Here is a 17411-nt window from a genome sequence, read left to right as displayed (position 1 = left end):
CTAGTGTTGCGCACTCTACTACTTCCTACTTGTGGATAATAATGTATTGGCTTGGTGTTTTTTGGCTTGGTTTTGGAGCTAATTTATTGTATTATTTTTTGCTGAGTGTTGGGACTGATTTATTATTATTATTGTAGCCCATATTCTCTTTGGTTAGCAGACATAATGGTAGGTTTTTCAAACACTTCGAATCACAATGCTATATTTAACATAGAGGAGCTAGATGGTAATGACTTCCAATAACAAAACAGTGAGATTTGGTAGGTATTAATGCAAAAGAAGCAAGTGTGGTCATTGAAAACCAAGGGAATAAAGTGAGAAGATTGAAATAGACATGATTGGGAAGAGCTTGAGGAGCTATGTAAGTCTACCATTATATTGTTCTTGTCTAAGTAGGTGTACTTCAATGTTATTGTGACTAAAGGTGGTGCTTATGCTTTATGGAAAAAGATATATGATGTTTATGAGAAGCAAAGTCCTTCACATTTCTATTAGTTGAAGAAGCTTGTTATCCTTCACATGAGGGAGGACACCCCCTATGCCACTCATTTGAATGAGTTCCACTTCATTTTCAACCAACTTATCTCAAAAGGCATTCAATTTGAGGATGACATAAGGTCGTTGTTCTTGCTCGTCACACTACCTAAGGCTTAGGATACATTCTGTACTGCTATAAGTGCTAAACCTCCTAAAGATGACTATAAACGCTTTGATATAGAGAGTGTATTGCTTACAAAATAGGTGAACAAGAAAAACATTGATATAGCCCATACTTCTCATGCACTTATAGTTGGAGGAAGACATGATAGTAAAGGGAATGATTGTTGTGGTAGAGACTCACTGCCCAATGGGGACAATTCTAAGTCTCGTGGATAATCACAAAGTAAGTACCATGGTCCTTGGTCCTCTCTTGTCATTATTGTAGGCATTAGAGTCACACAATGACACAATGCCATAAACTGCACAATGATATGAGTGAAAAAGACAAAGAAAAAGTGTATGATAATTCTAAGTCTTCTTATAATCATTGCATTGTTAAGTCCACTATTAAGATTAAGGAGACCACAATTCAGATGATTACATACTTGTTGCTTCTTCACTTGATGCTACTCAATTACTTAACGGTCAGTTTTCTTACTCTCATTATTGTCTTCTTGATTCACGGGCTTCCTTCCATATTACAATGCATCAACATTAATTGTATACCTATCCCACTATTACATGTTCAGTCACGATTGTGTATGTGATATTGTTGGCATGGGTGATGTGAGATTGCACCTTGGTATTGGTGCTCCATTTTTGTTGCATGATGTACGCCACATTGGTGATTTTGCATAGAAGATTATATGTGGCAACCTCATTTTTGCTAGAGATGCTAAGCATGGTAGCTTGTATCCCTTGTATCTAGATCTATCCATCATTTTTTGGCCATGACATAATCTTCCACATGTATCTCCTAGGCACATGTCCCTAAAAGGAATGAAAGTCCTCACTCATTTACAATTTTGTCTTATTCTACACATGTGACTAAACCGTTCACTTTTGTGCATTTAGATGTTTGTGGTCCCATGACCTGTTAGTTATTAGCTATTGCAAAGTACCATTACATTCATTGGATGATTATTTGCATAGGGTCTAGGCCTATCCCATAAAGAAGAATTCAAAAGTTTTGCATATGCTTCAATGCTTTCTTGCTATGGTTGAAAATAAATCTCAAAATAGGCCGAAATGTCTATGATCTAACAATGGGGCAAAATGTCTATGATCTAACAATGGGGCTAAGTATGTCTCTTCGACATTTAAACAATTTTGTGATGAGAGGGGTATTAAGCGCTAGTTGCCCACCCCTTACATCCCACCCCAAAAGTGTTGAAAAGTGCATGAATCGGTCTATTCAAGAATGAGTTCACAACGTGCTTAGTTAGGCAAGCTTAACACATCATTTTTGGACTAAGGTAATTACTACTGTAGTTTATTCACTCCTCTTGGTGGTAGAGTTGTAAAGGAGATATGGTGTGATAAACTCCCTTATATGCACACTTGCAAGTCTTTGGATATGAGTCTTTTTGCCATATTCCCAAAGACAAATGTAACTGCATCTTTCTTTAATATAGTGATATAGATGAGATGGAACATTATCTTGGGGATCCACAAGCTCGAAAGGTTATCTATAGCTAAGATGTTGTGTTTCATGAGGAAAAGATGCATATGAGACCAAAGAAGGTGGTTGAGGTATGCAAGGTGATTTTTTAGGAGGAGCCTCATGTTATAATACAACAAGCCTAGTTAGACAACTTGTAGCTACTAATGTTGTAGTGGCCTATGAACCACCAATTTTGTAGGATCATGATGTTAGATAGAGAGGGTAGGATTTATAAGCCCCAAAGCTAGTTTTGAGACATTTTGGTAGAGTCGTCCTCCTGATCGTTTTGATCCCTCTATACATTATATATTGGTGACAAATTTTGATGAACCCCTTACTTATGAGGAGGCTATGCATGAAGATGATAGTCACACTTGGGAGATGAAGGAAATCTAGCATACCTCTCACATACTTGGCATGCACATTATGCACAATCGCTCCAAGGGACTTCTCTACTTGTCCTAGGAGGAGTACATCCATAGAGTACTTGGGCAATTCCATAAGGATAGTGGTAAGCCTATTGGGTGTTTGTTACCTTCCCATGTAAAGGTTAGACTGGCACATTATCCCGAGTCAAATGATAAGAAGGTTGAGATGGCCAATATCATGTACACATCTACAATCAGTAGCTTGATGTATGTCTTGATAGGCACTAGACTTAACATAGCATTTGTAGTGGGAATTGTGGCTCGTTATATGGTGACACATGGCCAGTGACATTGGGACGCCATGGAATTATGAGATACCTTAAGGACACTACAAATACGTGCATTTATTATGTTGGCCAAGATATTGGAGTCATGGGCTACATAGACTTTGATTATGTCGGGCATGCATATAGTAGGAAGTCCACCTTTGGCTGTGTCTTCAACTTTGTTGGAGGTGATGTTTTATATATGTCCAAGATGCAAAAACGCATAGCCTTGTCTAGTACCAAGGTTGAGTACATTGCAGACCGTTGAGGCTTGCAAGGAGGCGGTTAGGCCATGTAGTTGTAAATGACCTCTAACCATAGGGCCATCTAGTTTGCAAACCTTAGTATGACTATGATTCCTATATTGCATTCAAACTCTATAAGCCATCCAGTTTTGGCATGTAATCTAGTCTTCCATGCAAAGACCAAGCACATTGAGGTCCGTTATCGCTTCATAAGAGAGGTGATTGAAGATAAGAAAATATAGCTTTGTCAAGATCTCAACTGATGAGAATCCTCATAATGGTTAAAATGTGCACCAGTTTAATATTATATATGCATTTTTGAATGGTCAATTCCATGACAAACTATATACATTTTAATATTTTGGTTTTGTTTAGAAAGGGAAAGAAAACAATGTATGCATATTGAAGAAAACATTGTATAGTCTAAAACACTCACCTTGGGTATGGCATCAAAAAACACATTCCTACTTAATTGTGCATAGTTCTCAAAATAGTCAAATTAAAACTACATTGTATATCAAGAATAAGGGTGGCATACCTCTAATTATTATGGGTTTTCTTGATAATATACTACTCAAATGATTTAAATTTTACTTTTGACATGTCAAATTTGGGCTTATTACATTATTCTTTAGGTATTCAACTTTAGTATGATGGAGGAATTTCTTTGTGCTAGACAAGACATATTAAGACATCATTACAAGTATTTGGTTTTGAGAACTGTGAGCCTATTGTTGCTCTTATGGGGACAATTTTGAAGTCGAAACATCATGATGTCAGAGACTATTTTGATATATTTCTCTATCAGCATGTTGTTGGATGATTGATTTATGTGTGTAGTACTAGACCAGAGGCATTCAATTTGTAGTCTTGCAAATAAGCAAGTTTACACATAGCCCAAGCACCAAGTATTGGTAGTTGTCAATGAATCATAATTTTTATTATTTGAGTGATACTCAACACCTTTTTCTCAAAATAGTCAAACTAAAACTATATTATATATCAAGAATAAGGGTGGTGTACTTCTAATTATTATGGTTTGTCTTGATAATACACTACTCAAACGATTTAAAGTTTACTTTTGACATGTCATATTTGGGCTTATTGCATTATTATTTGGGCATTAACTTTAGTATGATGGAGGCATTTCTTTGTGCAAAACAAGATATATTAAGACATCGTTACAAATATTTGGCCTTGAGAACTGTGAGCCTGTTGTTGCTCTTATGGGGACAAGTTTGAAGTCAAAACATCATGATATCAGAGACTACTTTGATATATTTCTCTATCAGCATGTTGTTGGATGATTGATTTATGTGTGGTACTAGACCAAAGGCATTCACTTTGTAATCTTGCAAATAAGCAAGTTTACACATAGCCCAAGCACCAAGTATTGGTAGTAGGCAACAAAGCATAATTTTTATTATTTGAGTGATACACAACACCTAACTATTTTATCCCAAGGGGAGATATATTCTCATTAAATTTATATGCTTTTCAAATTTTAGCTAGAGTAGTCATTATGATACTTATATACCCACAAGTGGATTTTGCTTCATGCTTGATAAGTCATGCATATTGTAGTTGAGCAAGAAGCATCATACTTATGGCTACTTCAAGTTGTGAAGCTAAGTATAGAGCTAATTTTTGCATCTTACCTTGTGCTTGTTTGGCTCAAATACCTTTCAACTAATTTGGATTTTGGATAGTCACCTTCCATTACATCTTCACTAATAGTCTAAATGCATTATTATGAGTTGTGCAAAACACAATGTTCTATGCTCACACTTAGCACATTAAGATGTAGTATCATTACATTAGGGAGGGATGCTTTGTAGGAGAGATCAACTTAGCATGCGTACCAACACAAGTCGACCTTACAAATCTTTCCACTAAGGCTTTGCATCGTGAGAAGTTTGATACTTTTCGTAAAGCATTTAGCACATATTTCACTTTGTGGATTGATCCTAGTCCATTGGACTTGCACTTTCCTATGTATGAATGCCAAGACTTGTTCATTACATCAATCCCATGGGAAAGAGCTATTATATTTTAATAGTGGTGTATGAACGCACTTAAGACCATCATGGCACTCTTTTTTTCTCATTAGGAGATTTTTTGCTTTATACATATGCCCATGCACTTTAGGGAAAATTCGGTCCTATAAATCTTCTACATTAATATTACTCAATACACTTTGTGTTGTATGCTCTCAACTTTCTTTTAATCCAAGGGGTGGGTGTGTGTGTGTTTTTTTTTTTTCTACAACCCTTAATTCAACACATAGAGAAGGTAGTATTTGTTGTGTCTAATCAAAAGAGTATACGCTTGGAAATTTTGTTCACCATTAGAATTGATAAGGAAATGTTTGAAGAAGGTACTCTTAGACTTGAGAATTAAGATGAGAGGAGAAACCCATCCAAAAAGGTCAAAAGGATCAAGGATTGTTAACACATCAACAAGATCAATATCATGGGTAACTTGTTGTATGTAAATCAAAAGTCACATGAATGCATCCACTTTAAACTAGGAAAAACTAACAACTAGAACTAGGTAAGTTAATAGATATAGATTATCTTAACAAAGTAGAAATATACTATATGAATTACATATAAAAGAAACTTTGTGCAAAAAGAGAATATAAGTGCCATTTAGTGGTGCTAAGGCCCAATAACAAATTAGGTACTTAGAGTTTGAAATGGAACCGCAACTAAGAAATTTCACTACATGGAGAAGTCCTCCCCAAATTTTCACATGAGATGAGAACCTTATCTTGCGCTAATTAGAGAAGAGATGTTTTTTTTTTTTTTTTTGAAAGGTAGTGCCATGAATAGCCAAGGATCTAGGAATGGGATTTCTTAGAATTCTATGCAAGAAAGAAACTTTGTAAAGTCTTTCATGATCTCTCTAAAAAGGTACTTTGGCTAATTTGCATTCAACACAAAGAATAGAATACATGAACATATCCAAAAGGGAGCTACATTGTTAGTAGCTTCAAAGAGGAAACTAGAAAAGGTTTAAATTAAGTGATATTATCTTATGACTTGAGAAAGGGTCTATGGGTGCATAAGTTCCACATTAACAATATATGATAGCTTATGCAATAGAAAATACAAGTTTTCAAGGGTAGAACTTTTCCCAAGTCTATGGAGCTATTAGATGTTTAGCTCTTGCAAAGAGAAAGACCATATACACATTAGGAATTTAATAAGCGAAGAGACCAACAAGGTAAAAACACAAGGCTTTTCAAAAATGTATCCATGAGTAATACACACATTATCCATGCATGACTACATACAAAATGGATTGTAACATCAACAAATTGGATGTCAAGATCAAAATCCTTATTATTGTGTGTCGATAAATCTTCCTCATGATATGAGTTGTCCTCACAAGTACACACACACGCACGCACACAGAGTATGATCAATGAGTAGGCATCTTGAATCATCTTCAACATGCACTCCAGCATGCTTCGGAGATGATCTAGAAGAGAATACAAAGATGCTATACGAAGTTTCCTTCCTCTACACTTTGGGATCTCAAATCATCAAGAGTACCATAAGAACTCAGTTTTACAACTCTTTGGCAAACTCAAATTTCTCTATCAATCGCTACCCCTAAAATGCAAGGTCAACCTCTAGTGCTCATCTTTACCCCATCTTTTTTGAAGATTTTGTAAGCATTTCCTACTATGCATGTACTCCTCGAACAAAGATCATTGTGAGTTCATAGTTCACAACAGGGGTGTTTTTTCCAACATAGAATCAAAGTCGATAGCCCCTCTATGTGTGTGTGTTTGTTTGTGTCTCTAGTGAAACCAACATAACCATCATTACAAAGTTGTCATTGCATGACCATCAAACTTTGCTAGCATGTTTTCCACAAAAACAAAAGAATTGTGAGTAGGTTGCGATTACACAAAGCCCATGGGAAAGGAAGAGAAGAGGACTCAAGACTCAAGAGCTTGAGGTGAGAGACACGTCTTCTTCAAGCAAGAGAGCAACCAAAAGTCACATTGCCACACTCCAATACAATCAAGAGAGCAACAAAGAGTCACATTGCCATTATTCCTTTGCTTTGGCAAGTACCTTTACAAACCAAGACAAGTTTATAAGAAATGGTGAAGATTGATGAGAATATTCACATTGCCATTATTCCTTTGCTTTGGCAAGTACCTTTACAAACCAAGACAAGTTTATAAGAAATGGTGAAGATTGATGAGAATATTCACATGCATAAAGTAACATCCAACTCTACATTCTCTGAAATGGGAATGATCAAAGGAGGCTCTTAACAATTTTCCGAGCTATGAGGGTTTTGATTCCATTTAGGTAACGAAAGGAAGCTATAGGTATTCTTTAAACCATGAAGGTTTCCATTTTGTTTATAGCTAGCAAGCGACCTTGCTTGGTTTAATAAAGGATGTAGACTAAGGTGGCTGTAAGCCACGTGTGGATATCAAGCAAAGGTGTAGTTGCTTACCATCACTTTAAGTTGTCCTTCAAATAGCTTGGTGTGCACTAATATATTTGATAGGTTACAAAAGGCCTAGCACATTGTGCAAACTTTTTTCAGCCACAATTCCTCACTTCTTCAACACCACTCAGACCTACCATAAACAATAACATGAGTTCTAATCTAACTTGGCCAATTTCCACTTCTATATCATCCAACATATGTGAATGATCTGTTTATCAACTCATTCATCTACCACCATATTGGCCCTTTTGATCAAATGATGTCTTTCATTCACTTGAGACCTCTAATACAAGCATATATTGAAACCAATAACAAGGATAACCCAAACTTTGAGCCTTAATTAGGGCTAGGCTCTACAATTTCACACAATGCATTGGAACCTTTTGATATTACTCAATTGTAGCAATCTTCGACCCCAACCTTTGATATTACTCAATTGTAGCAATCTTCGACCCCATCTTCTTCCACCTTATCGGACATTTTTAGACTATCAAAATGCTTTGAGAATATTGCTACTACTCACAAAAGAGAGGGCACGTATATTTCCCTTACATAAGGATGAAGAAATCCAATGGAGAGAGAGAGAGAGAGTACACTTTAGCTACCTTAACACAAAGCATGAAGAAACTCAAAGGAGAGGAATAAAGTTGAACTTCATAGGGTGTGAGAGCTTACCAAAATTGGAGGAGAACTTGACCAATCTTAGAAGAGGGACCATCCATGCCAATGACTTAGATGATCCTCAAATGGTTCACTCATAGAATGATGCCATTCAACTCAGTGATTTAACCATCCATTCATATCAAGACCATTCAATATCACGCACTAATTAATTCCTATTAGAGAGGAGGGCAAAAAAGAAAATGTCAACACGAAACTGGGTTTGTGAGTGAATACCTCAAACTTGAGATGCATATACAAGGATAACCTCCACCCCAAGGAATAGGGAACATGACAGTCCCCAGTCCTTACAAATTCCAAAGAGAATATTGCTAACATTATACATTTCGTCCGGCACGCAGTGTAACCTTATGCAAATTCACATTCATGGAACGCTAACCTTTTTGCTTTGCCCTTTATTTTGACAATTTAACCACCTATTCCGACGTTTTCATTTGAAGCAAAGGCATTCGTCCACGATTGGCTGGGTTCTAAGTGCTCATTCGTCATGATAACATTTCCGTGAGACATAATATGTACATGTACAACTCCGCAACTCATAATGAGAGAAAAGGGAGAGGCGATGGCAGAATTGAGTCATGCTCTCTATACTGACTCTCATAAGCAAGTCACACAGTAACACAGGTCAGATCGGTAGTCACATTGGTCACAGAAGTTTGCGAGGTCAAGAGTCCCTGATATCACATCGATCACGTTGGTCGTAGACCATTTTAGCCGCAAACGGTCCTGATTGACCTTGGCCTGATTTGTTTTTATTTGCGTGAAGTTCACCTGCTAAGGGGGGGTTGGAAATAACTACATACATTTAGGCATTTCCGTGAAATGACCAACAGGGAAACTCGGAAAATCCAACCTGATGCAGTCATCCATGTAGCATGGAGTACCAGTGGTTCTGTTGTCACCCTTACACGATAAATAAATAAAAGAATGATAATATTGCTCAAACTATTTACAACTAATGCCGACCGAACCAATGCTATCTACACCAAAAGCAATATAAATCGAATGTGCTCCGTCTGCTCGCATTGGGAATCTATATCTACGTGAAACTCTTGCTCCACAAGCTCTCCTCGCAAAAACTGAGATGTGTGTTTCATATGCCGTATTTGGGATCTATCCGAAGTTGAATCTCTTGTTTGACGAGCTTCGCCACCCGAGTCATCTGCCAGCACAAGGAGTAGTACTATCAGGGCCTGATTCTTATGTTCCTACAGATTATTAAGAGAACCACCAATTGTGAAAAATATGGCCCATATCTAGACATAACATGTTTGTGCTATTACACAGCCAAAGGCCTGCACGATCAATTGCTGATGAAGAAGATATTTGCATTGCAATCACCAAAACCAGATGCTAGTGGATATAGTAAGACAAGGGTAGTGAATTGCAGCATCTCAGATATGTCCTATCGTGCAAGTAAAAGCATGAATCCTAAATCTCAAAATAAAATACAGAATTGTATATCAATGCCAGAGTAAGAAACCAGAAAAAAACTAAATCAGGTATTCTACCCATCCCTAAGTACCATCTCCTTTGTGGGATGAAACCAATAAATAACCTGAAATGATACTACTTGGTGAAAAAACAAATGAGCAGCACTCTGTCAACTAAATAAACAGACCATGAGAAGTGAACAACTAACCCGGGGATGATGCTGAAGAATTGGTGCGTAATCTTCAAATGTGGAGTGTACTTCTTCTAAAACTTCCAAAAGAGATTCAACCTCATCTCCCAGTAAATCAACCTGCTCAATAGTCAAAATTATATCATGCACAATATACTTTGCAATCTGAACATCAAATTGTGTCAACAAGCTTGACTATATGTGATCAACTTATCTTCTACACAATTTCCACAAGAGTTGTGCAACTTGCAAAAGTTCCTCCTTGCTTTTCTTTTGTGCTGCACCGGCAACTGTACTTTGGACAGCAGCTGGTTAAAAATACCAGCAATATACAGCAAGCAATGGCAGCTCAGATTTGGCTTGTTAAACATGTTTGAGGACTCGGATAAAATGGATGGGACCAATTATCCAATGTGAGTGTATATGATGAAGCATATACTAGTTGCAAAGCAGTTGTGGGGTTATGTCTTAAGCACAGAGGTTAGGCCAAGAAACCCAATGGTTCATGGAATTGCAGTTACATCCAATTCATCCACTGTCACTAATAGATCGTCACCAATAGCTACTTCTCCTTCCACAGCTGATTAGCTAAGATGGTAAGAGGAAGGGATGCTCCGGAAAATGCCTTGATGGCATTGTCATGCAAAAAAGCAAATTGTTCCACACACATGGTCATGCACTACAGCCACACGGGCATGGGAGAAGCTTGCTTCTCTCTATCGGCGGCATAACGAGGCATGCCTTGCTTATGTAAGCTGTTAAAGATTAAGCACATGACTACAAGTGACTCTATTGAAGCATACAACATTTGCATCAAAGTTCTCGATGAGATTATACCTGACGCATCGCTTGTATCGACAGTATTGGATGGTTTGTGAGAGTCATCAGAATTTTGCTACTACTATTCATTTATTGGCAAGAATCAATTGTTGAATCATACACTTTTGATGCCATGGTCTCTTTGCTTTTGCAAGAAAAGCAATCTCGAGTTAATTGCTTGAGCATAATTGTGGGTAATCATGCGTTCACAGCCAAGCATAAAGGCAAAGGGGAAACATAGTAGCAGTCAAGTGCAAAGACAAACTAACCCTTTCTTATGATTCTCATATTGGCAAAGATAAGAATTAAAAGAAGAAGGGATGTAATTATTGCAAACAAAAGAGAGAAGAATGCCAGGAGTGCACAGCAAGCAAAAAAGGGAAGCAATTGAACATAACTGTGCTGAAAATTTAGCCAATGTGAAGGATGGAATCGCACACATGGCCCACTTGGGCATACATCCATCATATGCATTTCTGGTGCAATGCTCTTGTGATCCTTCATATGCATAGTGCTTATCCATGGTGGACGCCAAGGATACATGGTATCTTGATAGTCGTGCTTATAACCACATCACTTTCTTCAATGAGTTGTTTCTCTCTTTAGGATGCACCGAAAGGGGGTCAATCATTTGCGCAAATAATGCTTCCAATATGATAAAAGGCATTGGGCACATTCCTTATATTCTAGTGAATGGGGCTACCATCACACTTTGAGATGTATTGTATCATGTGTGCGCATGGCATAAAAAAGAACTTGCTTTCAATTTCATCCATTGCATGTGTGGGTTTCATGGTTAGATTCCTCATAGACAGATGCAATGTGCATGATTGTAGTGATGGAGAAGACCTTGAGGTCATGAGCATGCTATGCAATGGTCTCTATCAGCTTGACATGTATGAAAGAGTATCAAAGGATAAATTAGCCATGGATGGTAAAGTCATGAATGACACCGAACTATGACATGCTTGGTTTGGTCACCTTAATTATGGCGACTTGCTTCATCTTAGAAGCAAGGAGATGGTGCTAGATCTTCCTCCATTGAAAGCACTAATAAAATATGTATGTGAGAGTTGTATTTTGGGGAAAATGCATCATGCTTCCTTTCCTTAAAATTGATCTATCCATGCTGGATAAAAATTGCAGCTCATGCAAAGTGATGTGTGTGATTCCATCCACATCCCATCCATTGAATATACTTGTACTTTGACATCACTAGTTAATTGTATGGATTGAAGCACAAGTCAAAGGTATTTGCATGCTTCAAGACTTTGGCTAGGGCTGAAAATGCAAGTGCATGTAAGTTGGTCACTCTCCATACTGATCGAAGGGAAATCCATGTCAAAAGAATTCAATGCTTTTAGGGTTGAGTGGGGCATTGTCCATCAATCATCAATGACAGATGTACTCCACCTTACAAGCCGCAACAAAATGGTGTGGCTTAAATAGAAAACCAATCTCTCATGGAGATGGCACAATGTACGCTATCAAGCTTCCCCCAAAATTTTGGTTGGGGACATTGTGATGCATTCAGCTTATGTACTTAATCGCACCCTAGAAAAGCCTTAGCTGAATGTACACCTTATGAGGCTTGGAATGGTCAATCGCCACCAATGTTAAATATGCATATCTTTGGTTGTTTGCCATATGCTTTGGTGCAACAGCCACAAAGACACAAGTTACAACACAAAGTTGTCAAATGCATTATTATTGGTTATGTAGTGACGGGTTAGGCACAAAGATCAAGACAATAGGAGTTCCTTAGGCGTGAAGAGACAAAGAGAGTGGGAGAGAGCAAAGCAGAGAGTGTGCACGATTTTAGGTACAAAGACGAGTGTGTACCTTTAGGTTTTAGTTAGATATATATGTGTAAGTACAAGTGCTAAGGGTGTGTTCACACCTGAGCACATGAAAAGGCACAAGGGCCTTTATTCCCAACAACCTCCCACCTAAAGGCAATGTGCCTTAAGAAGAGAAAAGAATCAGCTAAGTCTAGGAATGTACAAAGCTGAAAAACATATATCTATCCAATTCCCATCATCTATCGGCAATGAGCAAACCGCTCCTCTGGGAGACCCTTCGTGAAAAGGTCTGCAGGAATATCATTTGTATGCACTTTGACAAGCTCAATGCTATTGCTATCAAGTACATCTCTAATGAAGTGATACTTCACCTGTATGTGCTTAGTCTTTGCATAAAAGACGCGATTGCGTGCTAGCATGATAGCACTCTGACTATCACAATGGAGAGCAGGTAACTCTGTGATGCCAAGCTCTCCCACTAGATGTGAAAGCCATAAAGCCTCCTTGCATGCCTCAGTGGCAGCCACATACTCTACATCTGTAGTAGACAATGCAACACACTTTTGTAGCCTAGAGATCCAAGAGACTGCTCCTCCTGTGAAAGTAAACATATACCTAGAAGTGGATTTTCTACAATATGTCTGCATGACCAGCATAGTCTGCATCCGTAAAGCCAATGGCAGATGTCTTCTTCTTTCCAAAGCAGATGCACAACTCCTTTGTGCCTTTGAAGTATCTCACAATACCTTTCACTGCTTCCAATGCTTTTTGACAGGGTTTGCCATGTGTCTGCTAACCACTCTCACTGCAAAGGCAATGTCAAGACGTGTAGCAACCATAGCATACATCAAACTGCCAATAGCTGAAGCATATGGTATCTTGGCCATATGCAGCTAAATGTACGCCTTATGCAGCTTGGAATGGCTGCAAGCCAATAGTTATACATGCATGTCTTTCATTGTTTGCCATATGCTTTGGTGCAACAACTACAAAGGCACAAGTTGCAAGATAAAGTTGACAAATGTACTTTTGTTGGCTACAATACAAAAAGTAAATAATATCGCGTATACCAACCATCTCTACAAACAAGGATTTTGTCAATAGAGATGTGATATTGGCTCAACATGCTGGTCAGCCCTTCATGGACTGCAAACATCAACCAAATGAAGGCCCAATGGATATATTTGACAATTTGCTACCATTATTTCAACTAGGTGCACCAGACTTTGGTTGGCTGATGAGAGGGCAGCTACTCGGGAGGCTAAAATAGTCCCTACATGGCTGTTGGATACATTGCTAGCTATTGCATGCAACAAGGAACCTATTTCTTTTCAAGATGCTTTAGAGAATGAGCATAGGATAGCAACCACATGGTCAAAATTGGATTCTATTGATAGTAATGGCACATGGCAGTTGTGCGACTTGCCTTGTCACAAGCATGCTATAAGCACAAAGTGAGTTTACGAGATTAAATTAAAATCTAATTAAAACCATCCTTCCTTCTTGGAATGGGTGGTGATAACCTGATTTAAGAGTTAATTACAGCAATAAATAAATGCACATAAAATGAAGTACACACTTTACCATAACATTCTTGGACAGTACGTACCCTTTGGTCCCAAAATTGGCACCCCTTGCGGTATTTCTTTAGCTTTCATTCAATTGGAAGGAGTACAACTTGGGATTCTACAATCTCCTCCTGCTAACCAATTGCTCTTGCTGTCATAAATGTCCAGCAAGCCATTTAGGTCATTTGCCCCTTGTTTCACCCAGGACTTCTTCTCCAATTTGACCCTTGGCTGACCAAATGCTGCCCCAAATCAATTTGGGATGGGCTGGCTCCTAAAATCCCTTGATAATCTTCAATTATCGGCTGCTAATTTCAGTCCCTTGAGCCTTCAATCTTTGGCAAGGATCCCAAGGTGGCTGCTAAACAATAGGAGCATCAGAGACTGTGATCTTCAGGAGAAAGTGCATCAGCAGCAATTGCCAGCTTCCCAAGGTCAAGAATATGCAATCTCCATAACCAAAATGGTCTCCAATGGCTAGGAAATGGCCCCAAAAGCTGGCAGCAACAGTCCAACACCTCTTCCCAACAGCTCCAAAATGAAAAAACGAGATTTCCCTCTCCCTTCATCCCTATTTAGCCTTTCCCCCACTTGCATGGCAAAGTTTTGCCAAGTGACAACTTTCTTAATCCATTTTCAGCGATTTCCAATCATTTAATTAATTTTCAGAATTAATTAATTCTGAAACTTAAATCAACTCTTAATCCATGCCCAAAACATTAACCTTGCCCATCCAAAAATTAATTGGCTAGGCCATTTGCAACCCAAAGTGGTCCCATGCATTAATTGACCCTTGGACAAGCATTAATCCATTAATTAATGCCTAGTCCCTAGTGTCACCAATGACACTTAATGCCCAATTAATAGTCCTTGGGGCAAACTGACACCAAAATTCACCTAGAATCTAACAAGTGTAACTTGTTACAACTTTTGCCTTTGACACCCATCTTTTTTACAGGGTCCTTCAGCCTTCAACTGTGAAAAAGTAGCTTGCACCTCACATGTGCAACACATGTGTATCTTTTAATTGCACATTTGATTAATCCTTTAATCAAATGTCAATTAAACATAAGCAAAGCATCAAATTTTCACGTCCTCGTGACAGACCACCCCCTTGAAATCCTTGCAATCGTCCTCGATTGCACTGTAATGTATCAAAGCAAATAATACTGCACTGGAATTTTCACAAGGCATCATAGTCAACACAACATTGGCCACTGCCACCATTTGCTGAAAATTTCCAGCCAGCATAAAGCTCAACAATAGTCCAGAACTGTTGCCAGAAACTCATCGGATGCATCCCAAACTCTTGTTTCTAAACAATGCTGACTACACAACCATAGTAAAGCATAAACCGAGCCCAAACTATGGCTGAATTGTCAATGACATTCGTTTACATGCGGCTGTCCATGGAATCAGCTGTAAACTATTAAAAATCTTGTTGTCCATGGAGTCAGCTGTTGCCAGAAACTCATCGGATGCATCCCAAACTCTTGTTTCTAAACAGTGCTGACTACACAACCATAGTAAAGCATAAACCGAGCCCAAACTATGGCTGAATTGTCAATGACATTCGTTTACATGCGGCTCTCCATGGAATCAGCTGTAAACTATTAAAAATGGAGCATGACCTGATCACAAACTGATCATGGACTGATATGAGAACTGATCACAAATGGCTGTAAATGTGACTCCAAACTGATCACGAGGTGATGGTTTTAAAAAAATGATCAGAAACTGATGCAAAACTGATCCCAAAGTGATCATAAACGGTTCTCAAACTGATCAAAAACTGAAATGACACTAATCAGAAATTGATCTCAACATTGAGGCAAAAACTCATGCCAAACTTGTCCAGAAAACTCATGCCAAACTGGTCCAAAAACTCATGCATAAGTATGGTCTCAGAACCGCGGTGACAACCATACTCATACACATGTATCTCACAGTGACAAGTACACCGAGTAGTGACCTCATGGCAGACATATTGTCAGCACAGTACCTTGGATGCATGCTGAATACATCTGAGATCCACTACATACGAGAGCTGTCCAAAACCGGTGGAGTGGAAGTGCTACCTCCCCCCTGAGCATCAGGCAATGCTCCGAACGCCCGCTCTGCTAAACCTGAGTAAGCTTGATCCAAAGTCCGCCCTAACTGAAAGGCATCGAGATAAAGTTGCAACAACTAAGGATGGTCTGACAAGTCATCCTCTTCCATCTATTTTGCATCCATTGGTGAATAACTTTGAAACTTCACCAAATAGCTTATGGAAGCTTTACCTTTGGCATTTTCTCTTTATGTGCCAAAATCTGCTCGGATACCAATATCTCATTCAGCTCCTCTACATTGGATTGAATTTCAGCAAATACATCCTTAGGCACATCAGCATAAAAAGGCCTCAACAAGCTCACATAAAAGGCATAGTGTATCCGCTAGTATAGAGGCAATTTCCATGATAGCCAGCATTAAACGGAGCATTTGTATGACCAACACTCATTCCTTGAGCCCCAGAAGCACGACAGGGTACCGATGCTTGCCCATGTGCGTGATTTTACACACCAAGCATCATACCGATGCCGCCATGCATCAAATTATGCATTCCATGAGCCATACCCGAGTACATTGGGTTAAGCAAGCCATGCATTGGTTGATGAAAGTTATGGGGAGGTGTGCCATACATTCCCACATTCGGTCGCTCACCCACCATAGCATGAAAAATTGTGCTACCACCAAAGTAAGCTGGCTGCCCCAAATTCTGATGCAAACCTTGCTGTCCAAAAACCATAGGATTAGCATTTACATCATGAACTTGCATTTGCATTTCTTACCCAACTAGCACCAACTACTTTTCACCATGAGCATCTTTAGGAGCATCTTGAGAAGGCTTTGGCTTGTTCTTCAATGCATCTTGCTGCCCCGAAGTTCTAGAAGAGGATTTTCTCTTCTTGCCCTTGTTGTCCTTTGTAGGAGTGTTCAAAAACCGAGTGAACTGAGGATCTTTTGCCAATTCAGCAAAGATACTGGCGGCTGCTCTCATTCGATTCTTGAATACATCGTCGAATTCCATTTCCCCTTGTTGATCATCATTCTCTTTCTGCATTGAGGGTCCAAAATCTTGGCCTTCAACCACATTTTCAGCATGCTGTCAATGATTCGTGCCTTGCCCAAGATCACGCACTGCATTTCCTTCTTCCCCATGTGAATGTGCATCATGAGAGGCACCATTACTGCTTGATTGCATCCCATTGTATGAAGACATATTGCTGTAATTTCTCAGCTGAGCACAAAGATCAACAATAGCACAAAGCTTTGGCTTGCAATCAGGTACCTCGAGCCTACCAAATCAAGAG

At 38.8% G+C, this 17411-nt stretch overlaps 1 protein-coding gene across 1 annotated transcript in view; it reads right to left on the bottom strand.

Moving 5' to 3' along the window:
- Nucleotides 1–8345: 8345 nt before the first annotated feature.
- LOC148034898 (uncharacterized) overlaps nucleotides 8346–17411 on the bottom strand; it is a 53231-nt gene continuing 44165 nt past the window's right edge. The window contains exons 3-4 of the mRNA XM_087679845.1: nucleotides 9888–9989; nucleotides 8346–9407 (exon numbers count right to left, since the gene is read on the bottom strand). Of these exons, the coding sequence (XP_087535971.1) occupies nucleotides 9339–9407; nucleotides 9888–9989 (171 nt within the window). The 3' untranslated portion in view covers nucleotides 8346–9338. The remainder of the gene's footprint in view (nucleotides 9408–9887; nucleotides 9990–17411) is intronic.

The sequence above is a fragment of the Lygodium microphyllum genome, chromosome 6 (assembly GCF_053477565.2).
Source record: "Lygodium microphyllum isolate KBCC chromosome 6, Lygodium_microphyllum_v1.1.10, whole genome shotgun sequence".
Taxonomy (NCBI): domain Eukaryota; kingdom Viridiplantae; phylum Streptophyta; class Polypodiopsida; order Schizaeales; family Lygodiaceae; genus Lygodium; species Lygodium microphyllum.
The sequence above is the reverse complement of the archived record's forward strand: the minus strand, read 5'-3'. Positions and strand labels throughout refer to the sequence as shown.